The following is a 14,225-nucleotide window of genomic DNA, read 5'->3' as shown; positions in this document are numbered from 1 at the left end:
AATGAACTAACATGATTTTAATTCCCATTTTTTTATCAAGATTATTTAACCACAGTAATTATAACCAACAGATGAAAAATAATTGTTTTAAAAAAAAAGGAATGCTAGCTGGTTATTGAAGTAACCAAACTGGTACCCAGGCCTTTAATTAGTTTCTGCACTCAAGTTAAAATTCAGAACTAAGCAGGAGATCTAGTAACGAGATGAGATATTTTAATCCCCTAGGAAATTAGAGACTAGGAAAGAACATTAAATAGTTTACCCAATTAACAAAATGAAACAAAGGTATTTGAAAAATTTGTCATTTGATCCCAAAGTAATTACAAATTGCTTTAACACCATGGCAGCATCGACGTCATAAATCCATAATGGTTTATACAAGAGAGTCGTGACCTGTTTCTTGTTGTTCTGTAGATATGTGATAGATGGACCGTGTTTACCATCTCGGAGGTCTCACTTCATACAAACTATGAAGAAAGATTGTTTTAAATCTTACTGTTACTTCTAATATTCCCATGTTACACCATGGCTTTTCTTTCTTTAGTTCAATTCATCTGCATATCTTAAAACTTCTTTTAAATCTCCTTAATCTTAGTGTTCCTCCAAGGTTACAGTTGACTTAGTTACGACTGAAATATTGTATTTTTCGGTCACGGTTGTTTCTAATGGCGGAATGGAAACATCAGCGAACGTTGTTTACACGAAGGCGTAAGAAATGTTTATGTCTGATTACACATGACAACTAAAGTAGATTTCACGCCGACGTGCGAGTTTACTTCGGGTACGTGTAAACGGTGCCTTAGAAGGCGAGAACGTAAGCAAAATACTGCCATTTTTTTTTTTTTAAAAAAGTTCTTCTTGTAAAGAAGAATTAGTCGCTATTTTTTAAACATTTAATCGTTGAATTTAGACGTTTTACGAAAATAAAACTTTTGGAATAAAAAATTCTTTTTCCTTCCATATATGAGTCAAAATGGTAGCTTTTATTCCTGTACCCTTTTCGCAATATTTTAGAAACCGGGGAGTTGATTATTAGAGTTTAGCTGGTTAAAAAGATGTTATCAGGAGGCCCAACATTTACTTGTTTAACCTCAGTAAATAGCCAAGCGAAACGAAAAAAGAAAATTTCAGTTAGAAAAAATATAACAAAAACTGAGACACCGTCAAATTTCTCTACACCTAAATTTATAGTCATTGTTATATAAAAAATATTTTGTCAAATAAAAAGAAAATATAAAAACAAATCCTTAACAAAAATTGCTAAAGGGGATGTTATGTTAGCCTCCTAGGAGAGGGGCTTGTTTTGAAGTGGCGATTCCCCAAATTTTTTCTGTAAGGCATGTATAGAGGTTCCATTAACAATTTTCTTCAGCCTTACTGTATTATTACTTTTTCTTTTCTATACTGTCAAAACAACCCAAAAATAGCTGAAAATAAAATAAATAAATAACTTTGTTGACATATCCATCTGAGCACGGACTGCAACGCTCCAACTGCAACAAGAACAATAATAACACCGTTTGCAAACAAACCATTCGAAAGTCAAATATTTTGAGATCGACAAGTGTTTGGGAGTGGTGAAAACATTCTAGTTTCGATTGCAAATGGAGGAAATATGCCATGCGTTGTTGTTTTTGCTTTGAAGTCGAATTATAGGAAGTTTGCACAACAAACAAACAAACTGAAAATTTTCTCCTTGCGTTGTTTTGTTTTGGTTGAATACGCTGATTGAAGAGTAATCGGCTGTCACGAAAATATTCACCAATAACTTCATTCGTTCACACGGTTTTTTTAATAGGATCCTCACAGTTTTATAACTGTGAGGAAAATTTGTAGAGCCAGGCCCCTTTTGTTGTACCTTTAAAATGCTTTTCAAAAGAAACTCTCTCAATTTATGACCTTGTTTTATCACTTTTATTACTAGCGTGCAATTTTCAATTGTATTTTTTTAACATGGGTAGTTATATCCATTCCTCCTAGATTATATATATTGCCTAAAAACCTAAAAGTTTTATTGGATTAGAAAACAACTTTACTAAAACACTCATTGAATCCTGTTTCAGCTTCTGGCACTCTCTTGATGTCTATCTATTGACCATCAACACGCAATTCTGAGTGTTAAGAAATATTTCATGTAAAAGGAGAGGACTTACATTGTAACAATAAACATTTAAAAAATAAACGATTCGAAATAAAATGTTTTTAAAACGTTTGAATATTTTAGACTCTATTTTCTTCTTCTTGAAAATAAGTGCAGAAAGGATACATATGGTTTGTGCAATCTGTACTTTAAGTATCCAAATATTTTGGGTTTAAATACCAAGTTGGAGAAGAGGAGGAATTAAACAAAATAAGGAATAAACTACCTTGAAGATATGAGGTAGAAATTTTTTATGATGAGAAAACTGAAGATTTTGATAAATTAGTACTTGGACAAGTCAAAACAAACAAACAAAAAAAAGCAAAATAAAACTAAATTTTTTTTCTGATTTCTATGGATGAGAAATAGAAATACAAACAAAAAAGAAAGAAATGCATTAGTAATAATGTATCTTTAAATTTTTAAAAATCAATATATGTTTTAAGACTAAAAGCTTTTCGGCTTACGCCATCATCGCCTTGTATCTTTTAATGCATATACATTGTTTTTCGTGCTGATCTGAATAAGCACCCCCTTTCCTCGAAGTAGGGCGGGTGGCGGCTTATTAGAGCAGGACTGCTTAGTTACAATTTTTATTTAACCTCGGGTTGCTTATTCGACAGGGGCGCTTAATCCGTCATTTACGGTATTTAGTTTTTGAGAAAGATCCTTTTTACAGTATTTAAGTCACCTCCTTCCATCAAGTAGCACTCACATGATTCAAATTCGCTTCCTTTGATTGCAGGTTCTATATCTGACAACCAATCTAACCAGGTTACGATGTGGCTACTACCAATGCTATAAGATGTGTGCTACCCTGAGAATATCAACAGATTATTCGTGTATCAAAATATTTGGGTGTATTGAAAACGACCTAAAATTACACAAAAAAACCCTTAGATTGCTTTCTTAACCTGCATACTGATAACCTGCACCACAAGGTACAACGCTGCTTCTAAACTTAACCAAGTACTTTATTAAAAGTATGAATCCAGGTTTAATTCAGGAAAGTCAAGCATAAACCTTGTTATTTTTTTAAAAAAAGAATGGCGTGTAAATCAGTTTACTTTATTCGCACTAATTTTCGGGCATTGCGCAAGGAAGCTCGTTGTCGCGCGAAATTTAGTGCATAAATTGCGCGTAAAGTATTTTGCGCGAAAATTAATACACGCAAAAATATCCTTTAACAATAAACAAACAAACAAACAAACAAACAAACAAACATACATTTCTCATTAATTAATAATAAATTAATGCCTGCAGAACAATTTCTGTATAATTTTTAATCTCACCCCTTAACTAAAAACCTTCACCTACGCCTCTCACTTGGGAAGAAAAAGCCGACACTATCAAGGTTTAAAAAAGGAAGAAATAAGAAAAAACATAGATACAAATGGACGGAACTAAGATAAGGAAGCTACATTTACATTAAGTAATTGGGAAGAGCCTTTACCAGTCTAAATTTGACGAAGATTACTTATTAGAAGAAGTCGGCCAAATGAGATAAAAATACTTTGTTCCGTTTCTTCTTTTAAGAGGAAAATTCACCATGTTGGACTTCAGGATTTTGTTAATGCTAACAAAAAAAATACATCAAGTTTGTACGCCAGTTAGCTATCAAGATTAAACGGTTAGTTAAGGTTTTCCGGTATGGAAATCGCGACTTATTGAGAAGAGCAGGGTCGGATGGAAGTATGAGTAAGATAAGCGCGCGCTTACTTTTAAAAACGTAGAGAAAAAGCCCACGCGGGTCTCGTGTGTAGTTTTCCTTGTATTATTTAGGAAGTCTGGTAAGGAAGTTGTGTTTTTGCTTATTGCGCTTATTCAGTTTCCTAAACAAAGTAGATAAATACTTTTCTGAGCAAACAAAACGAAAAGCAACTTTGCTTTCTCGCTTATTAAAGAATAAGCAAGTAAGCGTCTCAAAGTTGATATATTTGTTTTTTGTGCATGGAGAGAATGCGGAGATGAAAAACTACTTTGCTATCGCGTATAAGCAAGGTAGACAGAATTTTTCGACCTTAACAAAATTAATGCAAATATAAGTCCATTTTGTTTGTGTTTATAAGCAATCAACAATCGATGGACGGTGGAGGTACTGTGCTACTTTAAGGTTTCTGGATGTCTTTTTCACTATTTCTTATGAATTTTAGGTACCAAGATTTAGGTTTTGGCTAGAGAAGATTATTCTAGGGTAGCTATGCTAGGTTTCTCTCTGCAAGAATATCTTTAGTGAATGAGATACTTATTTACTATTCACTAAACCACTAGTTGAGAATGTGTGCAAACTAAGTTTTTCCACTGGTTCTGTTCTGTATGAAATTTCTGGGCGGTGCTATATTTTGTGAAAAAATGGGTTTGTGTAGCTACTGCTTTGTCTTGTGTTGGTTCATTTGTTATTTTATACATAGCTAATAGCAAGGATACACTAGTAGATTTCAATAAAATATTGAGCCAGCACGATGAATGGAAACGAAAGTTGTATAAAGGATGGAAATTTATCAATTTTCAAACCAAGTCATTGTGGTGTTCTTCGCCAAGATGACTGGGCATACGTTATACATAACAATATGGTTAGAAAAAGTGCTTCTTCATTATCAAGATTGAGGCCAGTCAGGTATACCTATAATAGTATATACATGCTTTTTTCATAAGCCTAACATTATAGTTTTAATCTGGTAAACTTACTAATAATTTTTATTTCATCATGTTTTTTTCTTGTTATGCCCATCAGTGTCAGTGGAGATGGTAACTGTCTTTACAGATCTATTTCTGTGTTGCTGGTTGGTGATAAAACGCTAGCTTCAATTTTGAGAATTTTGACCTCTTTGGACATCCAATGCTCCAACTATCTCCTAACAATATTTTTGTGCAATGTTTATCGGATGTTGGTTGTGACGTGTACACAAAGACGAAGTCAAGAGAACAGGCCATAATTGAGAAAGCAAAACATGTTTCAAAATCCTTCATTTGGTCATCGTTTATGTGCGTTTTATCAATTTGTAATGTTATTGAGGTATGATGAGTTTTTCATGGAATATGCACATTTGATTTTTTTATTTATTTAATGTCTAAACTCCTGTGATCAAATGGTATGATATTTATGATACAATTTCGTAAAAGGTTCAAGTTCAATTCCTGACAGGAGTAAACTATATGTGATGCACGCAGTACCTTTAAAATTTGTGTCACTCTATATATTTTTTAATTTTATAGCATCCTATTACTACCTATCAAAGCTTATGATATAAACAAATGGGCAATTTATTCAACACATTTGTTGAGCCCAGGACAGGTGTTGCTGGTGTTTCTGTGAAGGTATTTTGGTTTAACTAGAAGGTTAAGTTTAAAGAATTCCTGTGATTGTTTGCGAGTGATATTCCAGCCCATAGTAACATATGCCCAGTTGAATATGTGGGGGATATTCTGGAAAAGGTGCTCTACCAACAGATATCACTTCTTTACTTAAAACTACAAAATGTACACATTTCCATCAATTCGTGAAGTTTTGAGAATTTTGGCTACAATTCCTGTAACCTTATGCACTTGTAAGAGAAGTATCTTTCAGCGCGTTTAAGGACTCAGATGCGAAACACAATTTCGGAGGAAAGGTTAAGCAGCCTAGCAGTTATCATGTTTAACAGATCAATCACTCTGATGAAGTAATAGATGAGTTTGCTAAAAAGAATAAGAGATAAAGGCTTTTTTAAATATATATACTTGCTGATTGATTTATACTGATTGAGTTTATTGGTTTATTCATACATAGTTTACATGTTTTATATATTTTAGCTGTATATTTTTTATGTATATTGTTACATAGTGTACTTTTTAACGCTGGAAAAAGCCTGAACAAGTGTTAAATTTTGTTTCTATCAGGTCCGCCCATTTGGCGTATTTTAACGCCCATTCTGGGCGGTAATTAGTTACGTAAAAATCCTGGATCCGACCTTTCCTCCAAGATCCGACCCTGAAGAGTTTGATTATTCCAACGCTGAAGTTAATAGCGGTATATATGGCTGCATGTCTGCTCAAAATATAACGCAAGCTCCATTCTATTTTGAATCACTAAAATTTCATGGTCTGTTTATAGCTACAGTAGACAGGGAGATATTATAGTCTACTCAACATGTGTGTGTTTGATTTCCAAAACGTTTGATTTTAAAAACGTTCTAGAATCAAATCGAACATTCAAAACGTTCAATTTTCAAAATACTTTAGAATCAAATCATATGTTTTGTATTCAGCTGTTTTAATTTTCGTTGCTATTCACGTTTAAAGATGTTAATCGCTTTTAGATGCGCTAGAAAAAAGGAACCAATGTACAACGACAAAAGTTGAGAACAGGTAACTTTGAATTAGTAGACAAGGCTGTTTTAAATTGGTTTCAAAGCATGCGAAGTCAAAAGGTCCCAATATCTGCAGCCATGCTTCAAGAGAAAGCAGTTGTATTCGCCAAAGAATTAAACGTTGAAAATTTTCAGGCATCAGATGGTTGGCTACAGCATTGGAAGGAAAGAAACCACATATCTTTCAGAATCATATTAGAAGAATCAAGATCAGTTACACCAGGCATGGTTAATGGAGTGGTGACAAACTTCTCTCCCCACACTTTTGTCAAACTACGACCTTCAAAACATTTATAATGCTGATGAATATGGACTTTTTTACGAATGCCTTCCAAATAAAACGCATCAACTTAAATCTGAAAAATGCTCTGGTGGAAAGTTAAGTAAAATACGCATTACTGGTTGGCAGCAGCTAATGCTATTGGAGAAACCTATGTCTGTCATTGGCAAGTCTAAAAAGCCACTGTGCTTCAAGAACATCAGATTTTTACCATGTCAGTATAGTAATTAATGCAAGAGTTGGATGGATAGCGATTGTTTGAAGAGTGGGTTAAGGAGATGGATAGGAAATTTGCTGATAAAGGCGGGAAAATTGCATGACGGGGCAACAGTTCAATCGTATGCTAATCGCATTGGTCGCATAATTGACCCAGCATTTTCAGCAAACAAGAAAAAGCGAACAACTTTAATAAGGTTATATTATCACAAAACCGTTAAACGTTTATTAAAATTCTTGTTTTCTCTGAACTTCCGATAATCCGAACATTCGAACAAATAATTTAGTCTCTTGACTGTTCGAAATAACGGGCGTCTACTGTATATAGGACATTCATTTTGCGTTGGGTCAAAGAGGGAGGTCAACAGAAGCAGTTTACTCCTTATTGTGGCGCGAAGATGAAAACAGGATTTAACAGTTTGTGTTGGACCAAAATAATAAGTCGGTTGATATTTGTTGTCGATTAGCGAGTAGAAAGGTATCGTAGCAACTACGATTTTTGTCTCTATGCACTTAGCGTTTTGAAGAGAATAAAGCTAAAACTTTACAATATTTCTTCTTCTAAAATGACTTGCTTCACTTGCACAAGTATAAACGGCTGTCTTCACGTTCTGCTCTATATTTAACTTCAGATTTAATGTACATGCTCACTTCACTCGTTTATGGGTCTGCTGCAATTGTGAACCAGGCGTAAACACTTAGAGGAAAAAAACTATAAATTCCACTGAAATGTCCCAAACCTTACATCAGATAAATGGATAGTGTGATGTTGTATGCGTTCCAAAGTATAACTCAGTAAGGACACTACAGAGTTTGCGATAATAGTAGTTACTCAGGGGCGTATACAATGTGTATAGGGAAAACAACCGCGCTTTACCCTCCCTTGTAAAGGTTAAACTCGAAAAAGGTCCACTTTAGTCTACATTTTGGGTACAAGGGACAATTCACAACGGACAAAAGAAAAAATATAAGCAGCAATAAAACTCTACTTCACATAATCCAAGCCATTGTAAAAATATTGACATGGCGTAGTAAAAACATGTTGAAAGAAGACATTGAGCATTAAACTTTGACAAAAAAAGTGAAGGGGCCTACTATACAGTACACACCTGTTATTTTGAACACTCAAGGAACAAAATATTTGTTCGAATTAGCGAATGCTTGAAATATTGGGTACTAGGAAAAAATAAGACTTGTGATATAATTTCTTAAAATTCTTTACCAAGGACTAGGATGTATAAGAATTTGTTACAAATTCTTAAAAAAATCGTTTAGCTTTGTTTGTTTCTTTGCCTGGGCTTGTCGAGAACGCGACCACCGTGACTGGCATATTATTGAACCACTTTAATTGGAGAAACTTGCCGTGAAATTTTTTGGATAAACTTTTGCGAAGAAAGAAATTCGGGAAATTTCGCGAACTAGGATTTTTCAGTTAGAAAAAACTTTAAAATTCTTAGCATATTCGTCACTTTTTCTAGCCATAATATACTCTTATATTTTACAAAGATATTTCGTCATCAAAATGGTCAAATAGATCGAATGCATTGGTATGATGTTCTTCAGCTTCTCATACTTTCTCCTCATCTCATCGAAATGTTTTAACCGAGTAGAAAAAAATTCAGTTTTTTTTTTTAATTATTAGCTTTGTTTATCTATTAAAATGACGTCCTCCTCCACCATTCTCGCTGTTAATTATTTCATTTTTCCAGTCGCAAATCGCACATAAAATCACTATTTTTTATTAAAAACAACTTAGGTAAAAATTTCGTCAGTTAAAAATATTCCCTGGATAAAAATTTTCGTCGGACTTTTAATTCGTCACCTGTCAAATATTTCGTCACTTTCAACCGACATAACCAATAGGCTAAACAGGATAATTATTTACTGTTCACTGAAAAAAACGCGTTTATGTTTTGTCCAAAAAACCCTGAATTTTGCGATTTTTTTTGTTACTTTTTTCTTGCGTAATACGTTCATGTCACTTAGCTTAGCACGTGCGAAAAATATTTTTTTACCGCGCGAAAGTAGTATAGAAGTTGAACTCTTGGACCAAGCAAGTAGGAGAAGTTTAACTAAATTTAACACTTGACAAGTGTAACTAGGCACAAACCTAGTCCACTCAACATTTAAAACAAAATATCCACAGCTTGCAAAATTATACCACGACAAAAAGACAATATCCATCCGAAGGAGAGCACGACATATGTTTGTTTTTATTAATTTATCGATAGTTTTATTGCTAGTGCACAAAATTTTTCGCGGAACCACTCGTAACCCACAGTTGGAATTGAATATATACTACTGCTGGAAAATCAGTATCCTTTATTATGAATTACATCAAGGGAACTTTACTGCAACTAAATATTTTCATGCTTTGAGGGAGAATTTAAATATGTCATAAGTTTGCTGTGATGCTTCGCGGCATATCAAAGATAATATTTCAGAATAGGTAAATGTTATTGTTTATTTTGTAAGATATTTTGTTTTTGAGAAACAAAACAATCCACTGGCGAAAATATGTTGACATGGGCCGATATTATTTTTGTCACTTATGCTTGCTGTATCCTCTACTAATTGACGTCAAAGTAGCGCAATACTGTTAAGAAACAAACAAAAAAATAACAAAGATTAACAATAAATATACTGAAAAAATAGAACACCTAAAAGTGATATTTAATAATATCAAAAGTAAGAAAGTGAAGTCAACTTGAATTGGGAAGAAATCATTGCATACACCTTACTTGTGAGGTAAGTTAGATAGTATATTGTTATTTCCCACAAAAGGTCTGATATACTTTCACTACTGCATATCTCATCAAAATCTCGTAGAACAAATAAGTAAGTCCCAAGGGAGTAAACAAAATGCCAATTTGTGCACTAAACTTAATCAATACTTTCTACAATCCAGTTGAAGAATTGTATGTCGCTTGTTATTGTCACCTTTTACTCCAAACGTTGCTTCGGGTGGTGTCGCTGCGAAGTCCAAAATACCTTACCAATTCCGCGGCTTTAAGTGGCGGGCTAGATCTTACTTACTTAAATTGTATTCAGGGTAATGTGAATTCTTTTTTTCGTAATGTACTTGGGATTTGTAAGCAAACGAAAAACTACCCTTGTGATAAACAATTGGAAAATCCTAACAAGCAATAATCTTGTGTTTTTTACTAGGTTTAACAAGATTTAAACATGGCGGGAACAATGTTTTGTCTTCTGCTTATCTTTCCGTTTACCATGGCAAAATATTGTCCTTCCTATTGCAGATGCCCCATCTATACTGCTACCCTAAGATGTCAAGAAAAGACAGTGCAAGAACTACCCAGGCTAAAAGGTTATTTTAGGAAAATGACTTTCGCTATGGATGAAATTCAAAATATTCCTGAAAATTATTTTCAAAAATATCCAATGTTACAAGAGATTGTTTTTATCGGTGGGAAAGTGCAACACCTTCGCCGACATACGTTTAATGGGTTAAAACGTTTGAAGAAGATTACAATTACGAAGAGCGAATTACGTTCCCTGACAACAGAAGTATTTCAAGGCCTTAATTTGAGGAAGCTTTCTGTTAGAAATAATAAGCTTAATTCACTGAGTGCGGAGACATTTAAAGGACTGGGTAAGCTTGAAGAACTCGACTTAGCTCAAAATGAGCTTGTAAATCTACCTAAAGGCGTATTTAAATATTTAAAAAATCTACAAACGTTAGAGTTAAGTGGAAACAGATTCAAGATACTTGATTCAAATTGGCTTTCAGGGCTAACTCGACTTCGCAGGCTTGCTATAACAAAGAATAGAATCATGAAAATTGATGATTACGCGTTTGAAGGTTTAAAAAAATTACAATTTCTTCATTTGGAATATAATCAAATCAAGGTATTAAGCAATTATACATTTTTTGGATTGGAAAATTTAGATATTCTTAGCATATCACACAATAACATACAAAAAATTGAGAGTGGAGCTTTTCAATATTTCGGCAATATGAAGAATCAACTCCTTGTGAATGAAAATAACGTAAGCATAATTTATCCGTATACATTTTCACCACTGAAAAATTTGGAGCGGTTATCTTTGAGAAAATGTGGCATCGTGGAACTGTCTATAAATTCGTTTAAAGGCATGAACGGCTTGTCATTTCTCACCCTTAAGAACAACAACATAACGCATCTACAAAACAATATTTTTAACGGACTACCTAATGTTCGAACCTTGGATCTACAACACAATGAAGTGGAAACGATTTTCCCTAAAGCTTTTCATGGGTTAACAAACTTGGCAGAGCTGTTTCTTGATTTCAACAGAATCTCGACAGTGAAGAATATCAATTTTAAGGACACCAGAAACCTCTATGAATTGCATTTAACGAATAACCTGATAACATCGATTCAAGATAATGCATTTCGACCTCTGAAAAAGCTTCTATTGATATACCTATTTAAGAATCGGATTTCTAACATCAGTACAGGAGCATTCAATGGATTGGTCAATGTACAATATATGGATTTAAGCTTCAACTTATTAAATGGTATTCAGCCTTCAACATTTAATGCTACGCCTAGGATTGTCTCTTGCAACGTGATAAGGAATTTGAAGAAGTTCGAAGTCAAATTTCCACGAAGACCCTGGTATTAGATGGTAAAGCGGGACCAAAACATCAACACATAAAAAAAGGATGTTTTAACTGGCGCATAATGAGAGTAAATTAAGAACATCAAACATACAAAAAAATGAATTTTTTATTAACCGAGAGTGATAAGCTGAAAGAAAACAGTTAATTATATTTTCTTTTGTATTCTTTATTATATGAGAAGAATGTATTATATTAAAGCTTGTTCTTATACTAATGGCGCGGACATAAAATTTTTGTACTCTTTTTAAAATAAAAAATATGTTTTGGTGCAAATTGATAATAACATAGATAGGATTTGTGTACTTCTGTGGAGATGGTGTAGTGGTACAAATTCGGCTTGTAATCATAAAGTTTCAAGTTCGAATCCCCACTCCAGCGGAATTTAAATGTAGTGTTTTCAGCGAATTTGGTGCCATCTTTGACTTCTAACCGGCTTGTGTGGCAGGCAAGCAAGTTACAGCAATGCTATACGTATCTCTGGCGGTAATGTAACATAGTGGCAGTCGGAGGGGAAGAAGAGCTAACCGTGCGGATGGAATCCTCAAGGATGTTTAAACTTTGCAATACTTACTTTCATATTCCTGACACCGTTTTAGATATTTTTCCAGGCCACCATTAATTTCTTGACTACTTAAAATAAAGAAATCGATAAAAGAAGAAATCTATACAAGTTCAAATTGAAGCCATTCTCAGAAGTTAACGTAAAGTCATTGCATACTATTGAGGTAGTTTTACAAAGCATAAGATCAGAAAACACTTTTGTACAGCAGTGACCTCAAATCAAATAAATTGATTTAGGACCACAAAACTGGCTGCAATTAGAGGCCGTCCACTTTGTTGTAAGAGCATGAATAATTCAACACAAGACGTAAGTGAAGAAGAATAAAAGACCCTGACACCGGATTGACATCTTCATAATTTGATTGGGTATTGAAATAAGTATTTCTGGGCGGTCGCTGTAAGTGTTCAGCGCAAGATTGATGGCAAAGGAAATCAATAAAAAGACGAAAAAAAGATAGCTCTCTAAATGGAAAAACAGAAGATTTCTCCTCAAATCTGATACATGGGCTAGTTCAAAAAGAAAAAGTTGAGTTAGTTACCCTACTGGTGGTTCGACACCGGGTATCCAAGATTTTTGAAGCGCCCCATCAAATTAACAACCGCGGTAATGACTCAAAGCTCAAGAATAAGCGACCATGGTCTAATCAGCGATAAAATTCTATAAAGCAACCTTCTTTACTACAGAGGGCGCTTGATAAAATGTGAATTATAATTGCCTTAGTTTGTAATTGTTTATGTTCTTTACCGTCATGTGACAAAACACACCTTTGTTAAACTGCTCCGCATGCCAATCTATCCTTATTACCTTGGTGAGGTATCATTTGTAACTCTTAGTAACCGAAAAATCAAGAGGTTAAAATAAATTCGTATCGTTGTTGGGTATGCGTATAATCACGATGTTGTTCTCTTGCAGTAACTTATTCACAGCGCTTGTTGTGCGACCTTTAAATACATAAAATATTATTAAAGTGTTAGCGATGTCTGCTAAATTCGTTTCGTTTTTTTTTGAGGCAAGGGAAAATTATCTTCTTAAAATATGCTATAAGAACAGCTTCGTTCGACCTTTCTGTTGTTCCATACCTTTTTATTCCAAGCACACTTCGTTGTAAGTATTACTGTTCCACCATTTTGTGCATTTTTGGGGGCAAGATCTGCTTTTTCTTTTTTTTTAATCGTTTTCTCGAAGATCGTTTAGCTTTCTAGCAATTGACAATGTGGAGGATAATGACAACAACAGAATGATGCAAATTGAACAACAGAATTGGGCGTGACCAGTATGAATGTATTGTATGTATTGTATTTTTTGAATGTATTTCATTTAATAGCGAGATAGTTTATGCAACTTCTGCATCTTGTTCATTTTCTCGATTGTTTAGCTTTTTAGCTGACAATGTAGAGGATAAAGACGAACTAGGAATTGCGATGCTAAGAGCGCAGCGATTTATTTTATTATTTTTTGTAGACTTGACATCAGTGTCCATGTTTCTTCCAAGTTTGACTTTCTTTTGTTGTTTATTTGAAGGAAGAAAGAACTCGTTTAAAGTGGGATTCTTCTTTATGGCGAAGCGAATTTTATGAAGCAGAAATCAATCAAACAAAACTGCGCCTGCTTAGATACATTTCGCCGGGAGTTCGCCGTTTAATTCGCTTTATGAAAACCTCCTCAAAAGAACAAGCACTTTTAACGACACAAAAGAAAATTCAATTAAATGAATAAATGAATGTATCACGTGATGTGGGGTATAGACAAAAAGAAAATCCAAATGAATTAATCAATCGCGTGATATCAGTACTGAAAATATATTGGTTGTATATTGGTCGGTTGTCCAAGAGTGGTATTTTTCTACTAAAGAATGCTTTGCGTTCATATGTAGAAAAAACAGCCCGCCTAACTGATATTCCAGTGTAACTGTAAAGAATTACTCCCCTAAAAAAATTACTCCCCCAATAATAATTTCCTAGGAAATTAATTCTCCTGGAGTGGTAATTTACCAGGAAATTATTATTCCCACACGTAAGTTATTACTCCCTTGAAATCACTCTGTTATGAAG

At 34.0% G+C, this 14,225-nt stretch overlaps 2 protein-coding genes across 2 annotated transcripts; both read left to right on the top strand.

Moving 5' to 3' along the window:
- Positions 1 to 4,304: 4,304 nt before the first annotated feature.
- Positions 4,305 to 6,016, top strand: LOC130614699 (uncharacterized). The gene is made up of 2 exons (XM_057436138.1): positions 4,305 to 4,757; positions 4,875 to 6,016. The coding sequence occupies exons 1-2, from the start codon at positions 4,603 to 4,605 to the stop codon at positions 5,074 to 5,076; spliced, it is 357 nt and encodes a 118-aa protein (XP_057292121.1). The 5' UTR covers positions 4,305 to 4,602; the 3' UTR covers positions 5,077 to 6,016.
- A 3,615-nt stretch (positions 6,017 to 9,631) lies between these two features.
- On the top strand, positions 9,632 to 11,842 carry LOC130614258 (leucine-rich repeat-containing protein 15-like). The gene is made up of 2 exons (XM_057435675.1): positions 9,632 to 9,733; positions 10,154 to 11,842. The coding sequence occupies exon 2, from the start codon at positions 10,172 to 10,174 to the stop codon at positions 11,612 to 11,614; it is 1,443 nt and encodes a 480-aa protein (XP_057291658.1). The 5' UTR covers positions 9,632 to 9,733; positions 10,154 to 10,171; the 3' UTR covers positions 11,615 to 11,842.
- The last annotated feature ends 2,383 nt before the right edge of the window (positions 11,843 to 14,225 follow it).

This window comes from Hydractinia symbiolongicarpus, chromosome 11 (genome assembly GCF_029227915.1).
Source record: "Hydractinia symbiolongicarpus strain clone_291-10 chromosome 11, HSymV2.1, whole genome shotgun sequence".
Lineage (NCBI taxonomy): Eukaryota > Metazoa > Cnidaria > Hydrozoa > Anthoathecata > Hydractiniidae > Hydractinia > Hydractinia symbiolongicarpus.
This window is presented reverse-complemented; position numbering and strand designations above follow the sequence as displayed.